We start from the raw sequence: 17,878 nt of genomic DNA, 5'->3' as shown, positions 1-17,878 counted from the left end.
AAGAGGAGGAGTTGGGACTGAAGAGCAATGAAAGAAAAGGAATGAAGAGTTAGTGACTTAAAGAAGAGCAAAATTTGGTGGGTATTTAGAATGAGAGGATTAGAGGTGGGAAAGATTGGGTTTGTTCAGATAGGAAATGAGACCCAATGGAGCTGTGCACATGTAAAGTATCATTTATTGTTTTTAAGGCCCAGGCTTGAAAGGTCTTAATCTAAGGACTCCAGCTGTGGGGGCAGGCCCCTAGAGAGTGAACTGACTGAACTGAAATCATTATTCTTCTCTGACCTAGGTTGCATTTCTTGCTGATGAATATTGCAACTACTGTCAAGATATTTTACAAAATGTGAGGAATCAGGAACTTGACAGGGTAGGATTTTATGCATCAGAATGAAGTTATTAATGGTGCCATAGTACTTTGAAACACCTGTGGTTTCATGGGTATGGGCATTCCTCCTCTCAACATGGGCCACACTTATTAATGATTTTATTTTAATAAATCACAGAAGTGATATTTAATGAATAACCATGTCATTTGGCTAGTTAATAGGTATAAGTTCATATATGTCCATTTAATATACAATTTAAACATGGTATGAGATAAAGATAATTAAGAGAGGCAGTGTGTTTTAGTGGATAAAGAGCCAACTTTGGAGTCAGAAAGGCCTGGGCTTCAGTTCAGCCTCTGAAAATAATACCAATGTGACTATAAAAAAGTAATTTAACTTCTCATTAGAGAGCAAGACATCTCTCTAAGATAAATTGCCAATTAGTGGCCAATCTGCATTGAAAGGAGTTTACACTGGAAATTCTCCCCCCTCTCCCTCCCCCCACCACTGGGAGCAGTTAGGTAGCACAGTGGATAGACCATCAGCCCTGGAGTCAGGAGGACCTGAGTTCAAATCCAGCCTCAGACACTTCCTAGCTGTGTGACCCTGGGCAAGTTACTTAACCCCTATTACCTCCAAAAAAAAAAAAAGAAAAAACAAACAAAAAATCACAGAACTGAGGAAAAGGGAAGAAAAGAAAGAAGAAAGAAAGGACAGTTCCTTGGCCACTAACTATTGTCATTTTCTTCTCCAATGTTGTAGCCAGAATGGCCTTTGTTTTCTTTGAATGACTCAGTTTACCTCATTGAGCTTCCCTGGACGCTGGGGCTTGCTCTTCCGGGGCAGGACCAGAACTTCCTGTGTGATGAGTCATGGGGCTGGCTGAGGGGAGGTGTTAATGTCTATGCTAGGGGGAGGGGCCAACTCAGGAACCAATCGGCCCTGGTCATTCGGGCGGAGCTTGATGATGTCAAAAGCCCTATAAGAGGGGAGAGGACAGCTTGAAGAGCTTCTTTTCCTTTTCCGGTTGGAGCCAGCGACAGTTACGACAGTTACGTCAGTTACAGCGACCGTTACATCGTCAGTTTCAGTTGCAGCTTCAGTTACAGACACAGACACAGCTGAGGCAGGAGCTGCCAGTAGCAGAGCTGATCTACGGGAGGAAGCTGAACAAAGACTTCAGTCCAGTGGGTAATCTTATTACCATAAAAGGGGGAAACATGATTTTGCTTTACGCAATCATGTTTCTCTGTAGCCTCCTGGTTACTCTTTCAAGGCGTACTTATTGGGCCTGGAAGATTATGATCAACATATCAAAATGGGGCTTCTGGTTCATGGGTTGGTTACTGTTGAGCCTAAATAAATGTTTTGATTCTTCTGCCTTCTACTTTGAGAGTTTCTTATATCCGGCGATTCCGAACCTTTCAGACATGTTTATGATCCTCTTTGAGATTATAAACTCTGCCCTCCTGATACATCGAAATCCAATGGGGTTTCCCCGCACAGGTTCGAATCCTGTTCGTGACGCCAAATGTATCAGGAGGGAGGGCAGAGTTTATAATCTCAAAGAGGATCATAAACATGTCTGAAAGGTTCGGAATCGCCGGATATAAGAAACTCTCAAAGTAGAAGGCAGAAGAATCAAAACATTTATTTAGGCTCAACAGTAACCAACCCATGAACCAGAAGCCCCATTTTGATATGTTGATCATAATCTTCCAGGCCCAATAAGTACGCCTTGAAAGAGTAACCAGGAGGCTACAGAGAAACATGATTGCGTAAAGCAAAATCATGTTTCCCCCTTTTATGGTAATAAGATTACCCACTGGACTGAAGTCTTTGTTCAGCTTCCTCCCGTAGATCAGCTCTGCTACTGGCAGCTCCTGCCTCAGCTGTGTCTGTGTCTGTAACTGAAGCTGCAACTGAAACTGATGATGTAACGGTCGCTGTAACTGACGTAACTGTCGTAACTGTCGCTGGCTCCAACCGGAAAAGGAAAAGAAGCTCTTCAAGCTGTCCTCTCCCCTCTTATAGGGCTTTTGACATCATCAAGCTCCGCCCGAATGACCAGGGCCGATTGGTTCCTGAGTTGGCCCCTCCCCCTAGCATAGACATTAACACCTCCCCTCAGCCAGCCCCATGACTCATCACACAGGAAGTTCTGGTCCTGCCCCGGAAGAGCAAGCCCCAGCGTCCAGGGAAGCTCAATGAGGTAAACTGAGTCATTCAAAGAAAACAAAGGCCATTCTGGCTACAAATGTGTCCCCATTTTAAAGATAAAGAACTGAGGCAAATCGGGGTTGAGTAAATTGCCCAGGGTCACACAGCTAGTTAAGTATCTGAGGCCAGTTTTGAACTCCCAACTCCGGGCCCAGTGCTTGATCTACTGTGCCACTTATCTGCCCCTGCCCCTGATATTGATATGTAGATATAGCTATATAATTGGTTTCCACTGCAATCCTATGCATTATTTTTATTGTATTGCCTCTGTCAGCAATGAACATTTCTCCAATTATTTGGATCTGTCTTTATTTGTGTGAAGAATGTTTTGTGGTTGTGTTCATATAGATTCTGCCTGTCACCTGGCGAGTACATTCCCAAATATTTTATACTAGTAGTCTGAAGTGATGTTAAATAGAGTTTGTCTTCCTATCTCTTCCTGCTGGGTTTTGTTGGTAATATATAGAAATACTGATGGCTTGTGTAGATTTATTTTGTAGCCGGCAACTTTGCTGAAATTGTTAATTTGTTTTGACTGGTTTTTTAGATGACTCTCTAGGGTTCTCTGAGTAAAACCATCACATCATCTACAAAAAGTGATAGTTTTGTTTCCTCATTGTCTATGCTTATCCTTTTGATTTCTTTTTCTTGTCTTACTGTTAGAACTAGCATTTCTAGTACAATATCAAATAATAATAGTGATAATAGTAATTCTTGCTTTATCCCTAATCTTATCAGGAAGACTTCTAGTTTATCCCCACTAATGATGATGCTTGCTCTTGGTTTTAGATAGATATTACTTATCATTTTAAGAAAAAAATTGATTTATTCCTATGCTTTCTAGTGTTTTTGTTTAAACAGGAATAGGCATATTTTGTCAAAAACCTTTTTCTGCATCTAGTGAAATAATCATATGATTTTTGTTGTTTTTATTATTCATATGGTAAATTATTGCTTATAGTTTTCTTAATATTGAACTAACTCTGAAGTCCTGGTGTAAATCCAACCTGGTCATAGCAATAGTCTTTGTAATATATTATTATAATCTTCTTGCTAGTATTTTATTTATAATTTTTAAATTAACATTTGTTGGGGTAATTGGGCTATAGTTTTCTTTCTCTGTTTTTGCTCTACCTGGTTTAGGTATCATGACCATATTTATTTCACAGAAGGAATTTGGGGTAGAACTCCTTTTACATTTTATTTTTTTCAAACAGTTCATATAGTATTGGAATCAATTGTTCTTTAAATGTTTGGTAGAATTCTCTTCTAAATACATCTGGTCCTGTTTTGTTTTGTTTTGTTTTTCCCTTAGAGAGGTTTATATAGCTTGTTCACTTTCTTTTTCTATTTCCTGTTCTGTTCATCTGGGCAATTTATATTTCATTTAGATTGTTAGTTTTATTTGCATGTAGTTGAATAAAATAGTTCCTAATAATTGCTTTTATTTCATCTTCATTTGTTGTGAATGCACTCTTTTCATTTGTGATACTGGTGATTTGGTTTTCCTCATTTCTAAAATCAAATTAGGTAAGAAAACTAAAAATAAAATTCAAATTAGCCAATAATTTATATATTTAAAATAAAAACAGCTCATAGTTTTGTTTGTTAGTTTACTTTTTTTAACTTTCAGTTTTATTAACCTCTTCTTTGATTTTCAGGATTTCTATTTTGATATTTAATCGGAAATTTTTAATTTGTTGTTTTTCTAATTTTATTTAGTTGCATGCCCAGTCTGTTGATCTAGTCATTCTCTCTTTTATTGATATAAGCATTTAGAGATATAAATTTTTCCCTCAGTACTGCTTTGGCTGCATCTCACAAATTTTGGCATGTTGTCTTGTCATTATCATTATCCATAATGAAATTATTGATTATTTTTATGTTTTGTTCTTTGACCTACTCTTTCTTTAGGATTTGGTTAGTTAATTTCTAATTAATTTTAATCTATATTTCAAAAGCCCTTTATTGATTATAATCTTTATTATATTAGCACCAGAAAAAGATGCATTTACTATATCTGCCTTTCTTCATTTATTTGTGATGTTTTTATGCCCCAATATATGGTCAATTTTTGTGAAGATGCCATACCCAGATGCAAAATAAGCATATTTCTTTCTATTCCTTTTCAGCATTCTCCAGAGGTCTAGTGTATCTAACTTTTCTAAAAATCTATTCATCTCCTTAATTTGCGTCTTGTTTATTTTATGGTTAAATTTATCTAGGTCAGAGAGGGTTAAGTTGAGGTCTTGCAAAAGTGTAAAAGTTTTATTTTATATTTTCCCCCTTTAACTTATTTAACTTTTCCTTCAAGAATTTGATGCTATCCCATTTGGCACACATATGTATTGATATTAATTCATTATGCATGGTACCATTTAGCAAAATATAGTTTCCCTGCTTATCTCTTTTACTTAGGCCTATTTTTGCTTTTGCTTTATCTAAGATCATGATATCTACCCCTGTCTTCTTTTACTTCAGCTTAAGCATGATAGATTCTTCTCTGGCCCCTTATTTTACCTCTGTGTGTATCTTTCTGTTTCAAGTGTGTTTCTTGTAAACAACATATTGTTAGATTCCAGTTTCTAATCCATTTTGCTGTCCTGTTTCATTTTATGGATGCATTTATTCCATTCACATTCACAGTTATGATCGCTTACTAGGTATTTCCCTTCATATTATTCTCCTGTCCTTCCCTTTTTTATCCTGTTCCCTCCTCAGGAATCTCTATTGCTTCTGACCACTGTCTTCTTTAATGTATCTTCCCTCTTATCCCTGACCCCTTTCTCTTAATTCATTTCCTACTTCCTTGTTAAGATGAATTTCTATACCCAGCTGTGTGTGTGCATATTCTTCCCTCCTTGGACTACTTCAAATGAGAGTGGCATTAGAGTATTGCTGCTCCCACCCATCCTTCTGAGAACATCACACATAATTGAATTACACACATGCCTTCTGCTCCCTCTAACAGCCTTAGTAATAATAACATTCTCAGGGTTACATGTATCATCTTCCCATATAAAGATCTAAACAGGATAAAAAGAGAGAGAAGGATTAATAAGGAAAGTATAGGATGGAGGGAAACACACAGTTAGCAATAACAGCTGTGAATATGAATGAGATGAGCTCACCCATAAAATGGAAGTGGATAACAAAATGGATCAGAAACCAGAATCTAACAATATGTTATTTACAAGACACACACACTTGAAACACACACACACACACACACACACACACACACACACACACACACACAGTTAAAATAAAAGGCTGAATGAGAATCTATTATGCTTCAGTTGAAGTAAAAAAAATATTCAGGCATAGCAAATCATGATCTCAGACAAAGCAAAAGCAAAGATATTTAATTAAAAGAGATAACTACATTTTGCTAAAAGGCACCATAGATAATGAAGCAATATAAAAAAATTTTACAATAAGTTTCTCTGATAAAAGCTTCATTTCTCAATTATGTAGGGATCTGAGTAAAATTTTTAAAAATAAGAGCCATTGCCCAGTTAGTCAATGGTCAAAAGATACGAACAGGCATTTTTAGAAGAAGAAATCAAAGCTAACTTTAGTCATGTGAAAAAAAAGGTCTAAATCATTATTGATTAGAGAAATGCAAATTAAAATGAGTCTGAGGTAGCACCTCACACCTATCAGAAATGACAAATGCTGGAGAGGATAAGGGAAAATAGGTACACTGATGAACTCCTGATGGAGTTGCAAACTAGTTGAAACATTCAGGAGAACAATTTGAAACTACACCCAAAGGACTATAAAACAGTGCATACCCTTTGATCCAGCAATATCATTACTAGGTCTATATCCCAGAGAGGTTAAAGAAAAAGGAAAGAACCTATAGGTATAAAAATATTTATAGCAGCTCTTTGTGGTAACCAAGAATGGGAAATTGAGAGGATGCTCATCAATAGGGGAATGGCTCGACAAGTTGTGGCATATGATTTTAATAGAGTACTGTTGCACTATAAGATATAATGAGGCATGTGGTTTCAGGAAAAAAAATATGGTGAAACTTATATGAACTGATGAAATGTAAAGCAAGAAGAACTGGGAGATCACAGCAATACTGTAATGATGACTGATTTGTCTACTCCAATCATTATAGTGATCCAAGATAATTCTAAAGGATTCATGATGGAAAAGTGTTGTCCACCTCCAGAGAGAGAACTGATGATCTCTGAATGCAAATTGAACTATAATTTTGTGGCTTTCTTTATTTTTTTTGCTTTTTTAAATATATAGCTAATATGGGAATATGTTTTGCATGATTTCACATGTACAATTGATATCATTTGCTTGCTTTCTCAGTGGCTGGGAGAAATGTGTAAGGAAGGGAGAACATTTTTAAAAAGAATGTTAAAAGTAAATAAATAGTTTATTTTTTTAAAGAAGAAGAACTTTATATGAGGTCCAAGATGAAAGGTTATTGTATGATGGGAGGGACCAAGGAAAGCTTCTTAGAGGAAGAGACAGTTGAATCCAAATTTAAACTATGGGTAGTACTTAATCAAACAGAAGGAGAGAGGGTATTACAGGAATGAAGAGTAGCCTCAGAAAACTCAGAAAGGTGGTAGGGTGAGGGATGGGTTCTAGTGAGCAAAGTTCACTTTGGGGTTAGCACAGTGCCTGGCGTGTTAGCCTGATAAATGTTATTGACTACTGACTAAGCCGTGGAGTAAATGAGAGGAAGTGAGATGAGACAACCCTGGAAATTGTAGAGTCACTCAGGAAAAAAATGTTGAGCTTTACTCAGAAAGCAGTAGGAAACTGCTGAAGATTTTTGAATGGAAGAATGGCATGACCAGATTTGTGTTCAAGAAAAGTCAGTGAAAGTGACCAGTCTAGTCATGATCTATTAGATGGGTGCTGGTCCTGGACTCAGTCAGACTCATCCTCCTGGGTTCAAATCTGGCCTCAGATACTTACTAGCAGCGCGATCCTGGGCAAGTCACTGAACCCTGTTTGCCTCAGTTTCCTCATCTATAAAACGAACTAGAAAAGGAAATGGCAAACCACTCTGGCATCTCTGACAAGAAAACCCCAAATGGTGTCATGAAGAGTTGGACACAGCTGAAAACAACTGAACAACAACAAAGATTTCTTCACTTCCTGAGTATATGCTTTGTCAAATAAATAAGGCAATTACCTATTTATTTAATTTTAGGGGAAAAAGATATCTCTTAAATGGATAATCAGACTTTTTCAAATGGTAGAATTTTTTTTGTAATTATTTTTTGCTGTCTACCTGAATTTTCTTTTCAAAGCCATTTTATTTTAGGGTCATGACCTATATTTGGACCAACATACTATTCATTTCCCAGGTAATGCTAGATTAGCTATAGTTTCTATTAAAGTTGAAATGTGACTGTAGCTATCCCTTTCACATTGCAACTTTCCCCATCATGGTTTCAATATATCATGGATCAGCATAAGCAATTAAGTGGGAATTTTGGGGGAGTTTTGTAGAAGCCTCAGACTACACATGAAAGCCAGCAGATGACACAGAGGCTATGACCAAATGCCTAACCCAAATTTTATAATAAGGTACTGTAAACATCCCATAAAAAAAGAAAAGATTCAGACTTCTTCTCTGGTATGAAGGAAGGGCCAAAAAATTTTACACAGATTTTCCAGACTGTGGGCACTCTGCACCCCTAACCCCAGCTATGTGGAATGGATAACTGTATTAATACTTACCCACTTGTTCCCAAAGATAACTACTTACCAGGGATGGTGACAGCACTGACTTTGGTAAATCAGATTCTTATGATAGCACCTCCTGCCCCTTTCTGGTAATGCAAACGATCCCAGAGATCAAGGTCCCCTTGAAAAGAAGGTGAGACTTGGTTACCAGAGACCTATTCCCTTGCTGGATGTATGACTGAAACATCACTTTTTGGGACTTCATTCTCTTCAACTCTAAAATGAGTATCACTGTGGCTCAGTGAATAGAGAGCTCGACTCTGAGTCAAGATAACCTGAGTTCAGGTCCTGCCTTTGATGCTACTGGCTGAATGCTTGAGGTAGTTCCCTATACTGATGAAATCACCAGGGAGAGAGAGAGGGAGAGAGAGAGAGAGAGAGAGAGAGAGAGAGAGAGAGAGAGAGAGAGAGAGAGAGAGAGAGTTGGATGGATCAACCTCTGACCTATCCTCTAGTTTTAAAATCCTATAATTCTATGACTCGTATTTCCTGCCCTGTATAAAAATGGAGTTTAAAAAGTCACTCAGGCCAAAAAAAAAGTGGATTTCTTGGCTACGTAATTCTTAACTTTTCTGGATGAGGGAGAGGTATTAGTTTTTCCAAAGGATAAATCATTGGCATGAAGTTGCTATCTGAGACTTTTTCAGTCTCATGGGTTAACATTAATCTCTTCGCAAGTATGATCATGTTTATTCCAACCAAATTTATTTTAAGATCCTTTCTAACATGAATACTGATATTAATTCTTTCAATTCTGGATAAAGAATTATTGACTGATCAGGCTACTCAGTAATTTAGCCAATCAACAAAAGAGCTGTGGGCTAGGAAATCTCTTATCACCTTGTGCCCAATAAGGGTGCCCTTGTGTTCAAGGAGCAACTTTGCTTAACTCCCTGCATGGGCCACCCACTCCCCATTCAGAACATATGTTCTATATTATCCCACTCATCTGGCACACACTTCCTGACAGGTTTCCTCAAGGAATACTTTAGCGAGCAGCTTTGTGAAGTCGATAGTCATGGTCTGTAGCCAAATTTTTAAATTAATTGGAAAACAATTTATCCCATTACAACTCTTAGAGCTGATTAAATATACATGGAGGCTTCGTCATAATGGACTTAAAATGAACTTTGAGTCATGTCATCTCTTACTTACAATAGGTTGAAGACTTGCTGACTTTCTTTTGGAAGTCTCTGCAACATGATACCATAACGCTCATGTCATCACCTGACGTTTGCCAGCTCTTTAAATGCTATGATGCCCAGATGTACAAGGTATGCAGACATTTGGTTGAATTTCTGATTCATATCCTCTATGAGAATTGATACCAAATGTTGGGATCACAAGCCCACTTCTCCCTTTCCCTTAACTCCCATTGCCTTCAGGCTCACTGAAGAGTGATGGGGTTAATGAAACAGGAGTGTCCCAGCCTCTGCCCAAGATTTGGTTTGTCCTCCCTCAGTTAGCAAACCCCAGTTCAGAATGATCCTAGAGCTCTAGTGAGTCCTTTAACTACAGAAAAGTCTTTTCTTAGGTCAATTATGACAAAATGGAGGTGATGGGGGTGGAAGGTGGGAAGAGTCGTCAGAATAATCGTCTCAGCTTTCTCCTTGACTTTGGAGATCATTTAAATCATGAAAGTTTAATTAATTGTTAGCATTTTTAAAGTCACAACCTTAAAGAGGAGCAGCATGACATAGTAGATGGCCTTAGAGTCAGGAAGACCTGGGTTCATATCTGGCCACTGACGTGTATTAGCAGTGGGGTCACGGGCAAAGTCACTTAACATCTCAGTGCCCCAAATAACTCTCTAAGATTCAGATGAATTGTTAATTTGCAGCAGTGGAAAGAATTCCCATACCAGGAGCTCCCTGTGATAATAAGACAGATCACAGTTCTGCACTTCCACTCCCCCCCAAACAACAAAAAATCAGTCATTATTTTGCCTCTAATTTTTAAAAAGCTTAATTTCTATTTTTGCCAAGGCTTCTTTGTCATGTCTGTGGTTGGACCTCTTCAGCTAATGCTTTACTCCATCACCCTTCAGGAAACAATCCGCATGGTGATTTCTAAGGGCTTTGAATCTTGCTACTGAATGAAGACCCTTTGGTCACCAAGGAGCTGTAGGAATTCCTTGTTGCAGGGAGAATCGCAATAACATGAAACTTTTGTTATAGGAAATTGAGGACATTCTGCTTCATGATTTCCTGGAAGATGTCTCTATTCAGTACCTGAAATCAGTCAGGTTGTTTAGTAAAAAATTTAAACTCTGGCTCCTTAATGCCTTGGAAGATTTTCCACCCCTCTTACGGATCTCCAAGACCAAAGGTACATTCCAACAAGAATAGTCATTATATAGAAATGCATAGAATGCCTGTTCTTTTAAACTGGGTCAGTAAATTACAACTGTTCTGTAGTTGTATCACTTTTCATTTGGGTAGGTACCAGTACTTATTAATCCCTAGATCAGTCAGTCAGTCAAGAAGCATTTATTAAGAGCTTCCTATATGCCAGGCACTGTGCTACTACAGCAGGCCTCAGTGGCCATCTCATTCAGTCCCTCACTTTTACAGACGAGGAAACTGAGGCCCAGAGAGGCAAAGCGACTTTCCCAAAGTCACATGGCTGGTAAGAGTCATCGCCAAGATTCCAACTCAGGTTTTCTTACTCCAAATCCAGTACTCTTCCTACTATGTCACACTATTCACCATCAGCAGGGCCTTTTGGGGATGGAGGAACATGAGAGATGGATTCCCTTAGATATTTTCTCACCCAACTCCACTTGTGACCCAGAAACAGAAATTTGTGAAATGGCCACCAATTGGGTAGGCATCTGGTGCCATGAAACAGAGTTACAGCTCACTGTCCTACTTGGACATTTCATCAGGGACCTCATTAGCACAGACCTCTAGCCAATGAAGCCAGCTCAGCCCAGAGATAAGTAGCAGCTGTGCAGCTCTGCCTGCTCAGTCAAGTTTTCTCTATACAATCAACTCTGTTAACTCCAATAATGGAGGGGAGCAGGGGTACCGATGACAGAGCATTGGATGATAGATAGGGCCCCTTCAGGAGCCTTCCAAATCAATGGAAGCTGCTGAGCAAGGAGCATTACTGAGCTATTACTCCCCACTGCCATAGCCCTAGCCCCAGGCTCATTAGACCAGCAGGGAGCTTCAGTGCTATTTTCTGCCATTGTGGACTCTCCATCAAATGTCCCTATAGCCCAGCTGCATCTGGAAACAAGGAGAAGCAATCAAACAAGCATCTATCAAGTGCCTGCTATGTGCCAGGCATTGTGGTAGGCATTGGGGATATATAGAAACCCAAGTGAGACAGCACCTGCCCTCTAAGAGCTTCCATTCATTCCAAGCTGCATAAATAGCTCCTGGACCACATGGGATAGTCAATAATGTGGATCATCCATATTTCGTTAGCCTCTTGGACTCCCCCATAGTGGCAGCAGTGACACAGTTACTGGAGGAGAAAGACAGCCACAACTCTAGATCAGGTAGAATCTGGAAGAGTAAGATACACAGATTGTGCCTGAAGTACCTTAGAAGGTAAGATCTCTTAGAATAGGGAGTGTTTCATTCTTTTTGAATAAATTAGAATGTGAGATCCTGGAGGGAAAATGTTCTCTCCTTTCTTTGTAGCCTCAATGTGTGGCACATAGTAAGTGATTAATAAACTGTTGCTGATTGGCTGATTTCTGTGGACATCCAACAGCTACCCCCATGGAGAAGACCCTGGGAAAGTTACCACAGGGGATGGAGTAGAAGCAATACTCTCGATATTGCTGGTTTCTGAAATTGACCATTGTATTTTTTTCTAAGATAGAAGAGACAATAACCATCATTAGCTTATAGTAGAGTGGTGGAAGCTGGGAGAGCTCTGAAACAACTCACAGGGTGTTAGGGTTTCCCATTTCATTAATCCTTGAATGAGACCTTTATGACTTTAGGGATTTGACTGGTGAAGTTGGAATCCAAGATGGTGAATCAAGTGTTTATGTATTCCTTGGAGGTGAGGGGAGTTGGGATCAGTTGGGGAAGCCCTATCCATGATTCTAATAATATTTTGCCAAGCTGGGGTTGGCTGCATAATGTAAATGTTTAAATAATCTTACTGAAACAAATTATCTTACCTCTTTCTCAATTCCTTTTCCCTGCTTAACAAGAGAAATACAAGGGATGGGGGGGGGAGGAAGATATCCAAGGGAATATGGTTAATCATTATGGTATTAAATTAAATTTTCAATGAATGTCCTCTCCCTACAATCTGGTTTTTATTCCCACCACCCTTCTGAAAACCAGTGAACTCTTTCTTTCTAAATTCATTGCCTTTTTTCCTCAGTCTTCAGTCTCCTTGACCTCTATTAAACATTCCTTTTTCATTAAATTCTTTTCTGCACTGGCTTTTACTCCTCCGTTATAGTTCCTTTCTTTCCTCTCTATAACTCTTTGACTGGCTTATTAGCTGCTCGTCTTTCTTCCTCTCCCTAGTAGGGATATTTTGCCAAGAATCTCAGCGTAGGAGGGAGCCAAAGGAACCAGGTAGTCCAATCCATCCATGACCATAAATTTCTTCTACGACATATCCAACAAGTGATCACTACATACCCAACAAATGATCATCCAGCCTTTGCTTGAAGATCTCCAGTCAGGGCAACCCATTACTTCCCAAGGCAGTTCATTTTATGTTATTTTTTTTACAGCTGTAATTATTAGGAAGTTTTTCCTTTCACCAAACTAAGATCTGCCTCTCTGCAATTTCTATCCATTGTTCATAATTCAAATCTCTGGGTAAAAAATAGAACAAGTTTAATCTGTCTTCCACATGGCAGACCTCCAAATCCTTGCACATAAGTATCATATTCAAGCCAAGTCTCTTCTTTAGTCTAAACACCACCAGTTTCTTCAACTAATCTTCAAATGGCACGATTGAAAGAACTTCCCATTATCCTGATTGTTCTCCTCTTAACACTTTCTAGAGCCAGCATCCTTCCTAAAATGTAGTGGATGGACTGAAGTAGAGAGAAACTTGAGGCCGGGATACCAATTAGGAAGCTATTACAATAGTCCGGGTGAAAGGTGACAAGGGCATGAACTAACATAGTGGTTGACTGGTGGGAAGGGGAAAGATGTGAGAGATGTTATGGAGGCAGAAACAGTGATATTTGGCAACTGTTTGGAAATACGGAAAAAAGAATAAAGAATCAAGAATAACACAGATTAAGTAACAATAGCTATCATTTATTTAGGTACAACAGCTCCTTGACATAGATTCTATTACTAACCTTATTTTTCTACCTAAGAGGACAATTTGGTTAAGAGAGGAAGTACAAACTTTTTTTTTTCAGTTATAAGCTATTTTTTTAAATTTTTATTTATTTATTTTTAATTTTTTTTTTTATTTAATATATTTAGTTTTCGGCACTGATTTTCACATGATTTTGAATTACAAATTTTCTCCCCATTTCTACCCTCCCCCCACTCCAAGATGGCATATATTCTGGTTGCCCTGTTCCCCAGTCAGCCCTCCCTTCTGTCACCCCACTCCCTTCCCATCCCCTTTTCCCTTTCTTTCTTGTAGGGCAAGATAAATTTCTATGCCCCATTGCCTGTGTATCTTATTTTCTAGTTGCATGCAAAAACTTTTTTTGTTTGTTTTTGAACGTCTGTTTTTAAAACCTTGATTTCCAAATTCTCTCTCCTCTTCCCTTCCCACCCATCCTCCCTAAGAAGTCAAGCAATTCAACATAGGCCACATGTGTATCATTATGTATAACCCTTCCACAATACTCATGTTGTGAAAGACTCACTATATTTTGCTCCTTCCCAACCTATCCCCATTTATTGAATTTTCTCCCTTGACCCTGTCCCCTTTTGAAAGTGTTTGTTTTTGATTACCTCCACCCCCATCTGCCCTCCCTTCTATCATCCCCCCTTTTTTATCTTCTTCCTTCTTCTTTCCTGTGGGGTAAGATACCCAATTGAGTATGTATGGTATTCCCTCCTCAGGTCAAATCTGATAAGAGCAAGATTCACTCATTCCCCCTCACCTGACTTCTCTTCCCTTCCTACAGAACTGCTTTTTCTTGCCACTTTTATGCAAGATAATTTACCCCATTCTATCTCTCCCTATCTTCCTCCCTCGATATATTCCTCTCTCATCCCTTAATTTTATTTCTTTTAGATATCTTCCCTTCATCTTCACCTCACCCTGTGCCCTCTCTCTCTCTCTCTCTCTCTCTCTCTCTATATATATATATATATATATATATATACACATACACATACATATATACATACATACACACTCACATATACATATATACATAAACATATATATATACATAAACATATATATACATAAACATATATATATATATATGTGAATATTCCCTTCAGCTACCCTAACACTGAGGTCTCATGAATCATACACATCATCTTTCCATGTAGGAATGTAAACAAAACAGTTCAACTTTAGTAAGTCCCTTGCAATTTCTTTTTCTTGATTACCTTTTCATGCTTCTCTTGATTCTTGTGTTTGAAAGTCAAATTTTCTGTTCAGCTCTGGTGTTTTCACTGAGAAAGCTTGAAAGTCCTCTATTTTATTGAAAATCCATATTTTGCCTTGGAGCATGATACTCAGTTTTGCTGGGTAGGTAATTCTTGGTTTTAATCCTAGCTCCATTGACCTCCAGAATATTGTATTCTAAGCCCTTCGATCTCTTAATGTAGAAGCTGCTAGATCTTGGGTTATTCTGATTATGTTTCCACAATATTCAAATTGTTTCTTTCTGGCTGCTTGCAATATTTTCTCCTTGATCTGGGAACTCTGGAATTTGGCAACAATATTCCTAGGAGATTTCTTTTTGGGATCTATTTGAAGAGGCGATCGGTGGATTCTTTCAATTTCTATTTTACCCATGTGGCTCTAGAATATCAGGGCAGTTCTCCTTGATAATGTCTTGAAAGATAATATCTAGGTTCTATTTTGATCATGGCTTTTAGGTAGTTCAATAATTTTTAAATTATCTCTCCTGGATCTATTTTCCAGGTCAGTGGTTTTTCCAATGAGATATTTTACACTGTCTTCCATTTTTTTCATTCCTTTGGTTCTGTTTTATAATATCTTGATTTCTCATCAAGTCACTAGCTTCCACTTGCTCCACTCTAATTTTTAAGGTAGTATTTTCTTCAGTGGTCTTTTGGATCTCCTTTTCCATTTGGCTAATTCTGCCTTTCAAGGCATTCTTCTCCTCATTGGCTTTTTGGAGCTCTTTTGCCATTTGAGTTAGTCTATTTTTTAAGGTGTTGTTTTCTTCAGTATATTTTTCAGTATTTTTTTGGGTCTCCTTTAGCAAGTCATTGACTTGTTTTTCATGGTTTTCTTGCATCCTTCTCATTTCTCTTCCCAATTTTTCCTCTACTTCTCTAACTTGCTTTTCCAAATGCTTTTGGAGCTCTTCCATGGCCTGAGAGCAGTTCATGTTTTTCTTGGAGGCTTTTGTTGTAGGCTCTTTGACTTTGTTGACTTCTTCTGGCTGAATGTGTTGGTCTTCTTTGTCACCAAAGAAGAATTCCAGAGTCTGAGATTGAATCTGGGTGCGTTTTTGCTGCCTGGCCATATTCCCAACCAACTAACTTGACCCTTGAGTTTTTCAGGGGGGTATGACTGCTTGTAGAGTTAAGAGAACTATGTTCCAAGCTTGGGGGGATGCGGCAGCTCTGCCACACCAGCACTCCTCCTTCCCCAAGAACCCCCAACCCGGACTGGGCTTAGATCTTCAGCAGGCTGTGCAACTCCTGCTCTGATCTGCCACTTAATTCCTCCCACCAGGTGGGCCTGAGGCCAGAAGCAACTGCAGCTCTAGTTCTGTAGCTGCCCCACCTCCGCTGCCCCCAGGGCAGTGGCTGAACCTCGAACTCTTTCCACTCCCACAGCTTTTCCCACTAACCTTCTCTGTTGTCTTTGGTGTTTGTGGGTTGAGAAGTCTGGTAACTGCTGCAGCTCACTGATTCAGGGCGCTAGGGCGCGCTCCACCCGGCTCCTGGTCTGGTTGGTCCGTGCCGCCCAGGCTGGGCTCTGCTCCACTCTCAGCTCCCTGTGGGATAGACCTCACCCAGAGACAATCTAGGCTGTCCTGGGCTGGAGCCCTGCTTCCCTCTGCTATTTTGTGGGTTCTGCAGTTCTAGAATTGGTTCAGAGCCATTTTTGATAGGTTTTTGGAAGGACTCAGCAGGGAGCTCCCGCTAGTCCCTGCTTTCCAGCTGCCATCTTGGCTCCACCCCCCACAGCAAACACTTTTGAAAAGGGACAGGGTCAAGGGAGAAAACTGAATAAAGGGGGATAGGATAGGAAGGAGCAAAATATAGTTAGTCTTTCACAACATGAGTATTGTGGAAGGGTTTTGCCTAATGATACAAATGTGGCCTGTGTTGAATTGCTTGCCTTCTTAGGGAGGGTGGGCTCCTGGTCTGGTTGGTCCGGCGCTGCTCATGCTGGGCTCTGTTCTGCTCCGCTCTGCTCTGCTCCCAGCTCCATGAGGGATAGACCTCACCCAGAGACCATCTAGGCTGTCCTGGGCTGGAGCCCTGCTTCCCTCTGCTCTTTTGTGGGTTCTGCAGTTATGGAATTGGTTCAGAGCCATTTTTTATAAGTTTTTGGAGGGACTCGGCAGGGAGCTCACGCTAGAACCTGCTTTTCAGCCTCCATTTTGGCTCCGCCCCGGAAGTACACACTTTTAAAAAAAATTCTCCTCCTTTTCTCAATCCTAGATGGAGTAGTAAATTGACAAGGAGGTCAGGGGGGTTCAGAATTGGAAAATGCTCAGAGTTCTCTTCTCCCATTTGAAGAGAAAACTAATTTTTCTAGAGCCTAAGGATTCTATGTGAAGTTTGACTTAATGAAATTATTCTTAAAGACAAGAAAGACCAGAAGACAATAGTCAGAGGACACTGGCTCTAAAGTCAGAGGCCCTGGGTTCAAATAATACTTGTATGATTTTGGGCGAGACATTGAACCTTCCTTTCTTTCTTTATCTATAAAATGAGGGTGTTGGACTAAATGATCTTTAAGGGCCCTTCTGGCCCTAAATCTAGGATCCTACCATAAACAGTATCCTGTTTGGGAAGAATGGTTTGGGACCATTTTTTCCCCTTGATATATTATGCTTCATTTTGCTTTATAGTTGATTCTTGGTTGTAGTCCTAACTTCCTTACCTTCTGGAATGTCATGATGTTCTGTGACCTCTGATCCTTTAATGTTACAGCTGTTAAGTCCTGTGTAATCCTGATTGTGGCTCCCAGATATTGGGATTGTTTCTTTCTGGCCATTCGTGGTACTTTTTCCTTGACCTGATAGTTCTGAATGTTGGCTATAGTGTTTCTTGGCGTTTTTACTTGGGGCTTTCTTTCCTGAGGTGATCAGTGGATTTTTTTTTCAATGCTTATTTTGCCCTCTGATTCCAGGATGTCAGGACAGTTTTCTTGAAAATTTCTTGAAAGATGCTGTCCAAGTCCCCCTTTTGATTATGGCTTTCAGGTAGTCCAATTATTCTAACATCTGTCCTGGATGTATTTTCCTGGTCAGTTGT

General features: G+C 39.3%; 1 protein-coding gene across 3 annotated transcripts in view; it reads left to right on the top strand.

Annotated features, from left to right (window-relative positions):
- The window catches only part of RFX8 (regulatory factor X8), a 118,807-nt gene that overhangs the window by 57,773 nt on the left and 43,156 nt on the right, over positions 1-17,878 (top strand). For 2 of the 3 annotated variants that reach the window (XM_036758204.1, XM_036758203.1), the window contains 3 exons: positions 290-367; positions 9,437-9,550; positions 10,454-10,604. In XM_036758204.1, the coding sequence (XP_036614099.1) occupies positions 290-367; positions 9,437-9,550; positions 10,454-10,604 (343 nt within the window). The remainder of the gene's footprint in view (positions 1-289; positions 368-9,436; positions 9,551-10,453; positions 10,605-17,878) is intronic. The other variant, XM_036758202.1, reaches the window with a different exon arrangement.

Source organism: Trichosurus vulpecula, chromosome 4 (genome assembly GCF_011100635.1).
Source record: "Trichosurus vulpecula isolate mTriVul1 chromosome 4, mTriVul1.pri, whole genome shotgun sequence".
NCBI lineage: Eukaryota > Metazoa > Chordata > Mammalia > Diprotodontia > Phalangeridae > Trichosurus > Trichosurus vulpecula.
The sequence above is the reverse complement of the archived record's forward strand: the minus strand, read 5'-3'. Positions and strand labels throughout refer to the sequence as shown.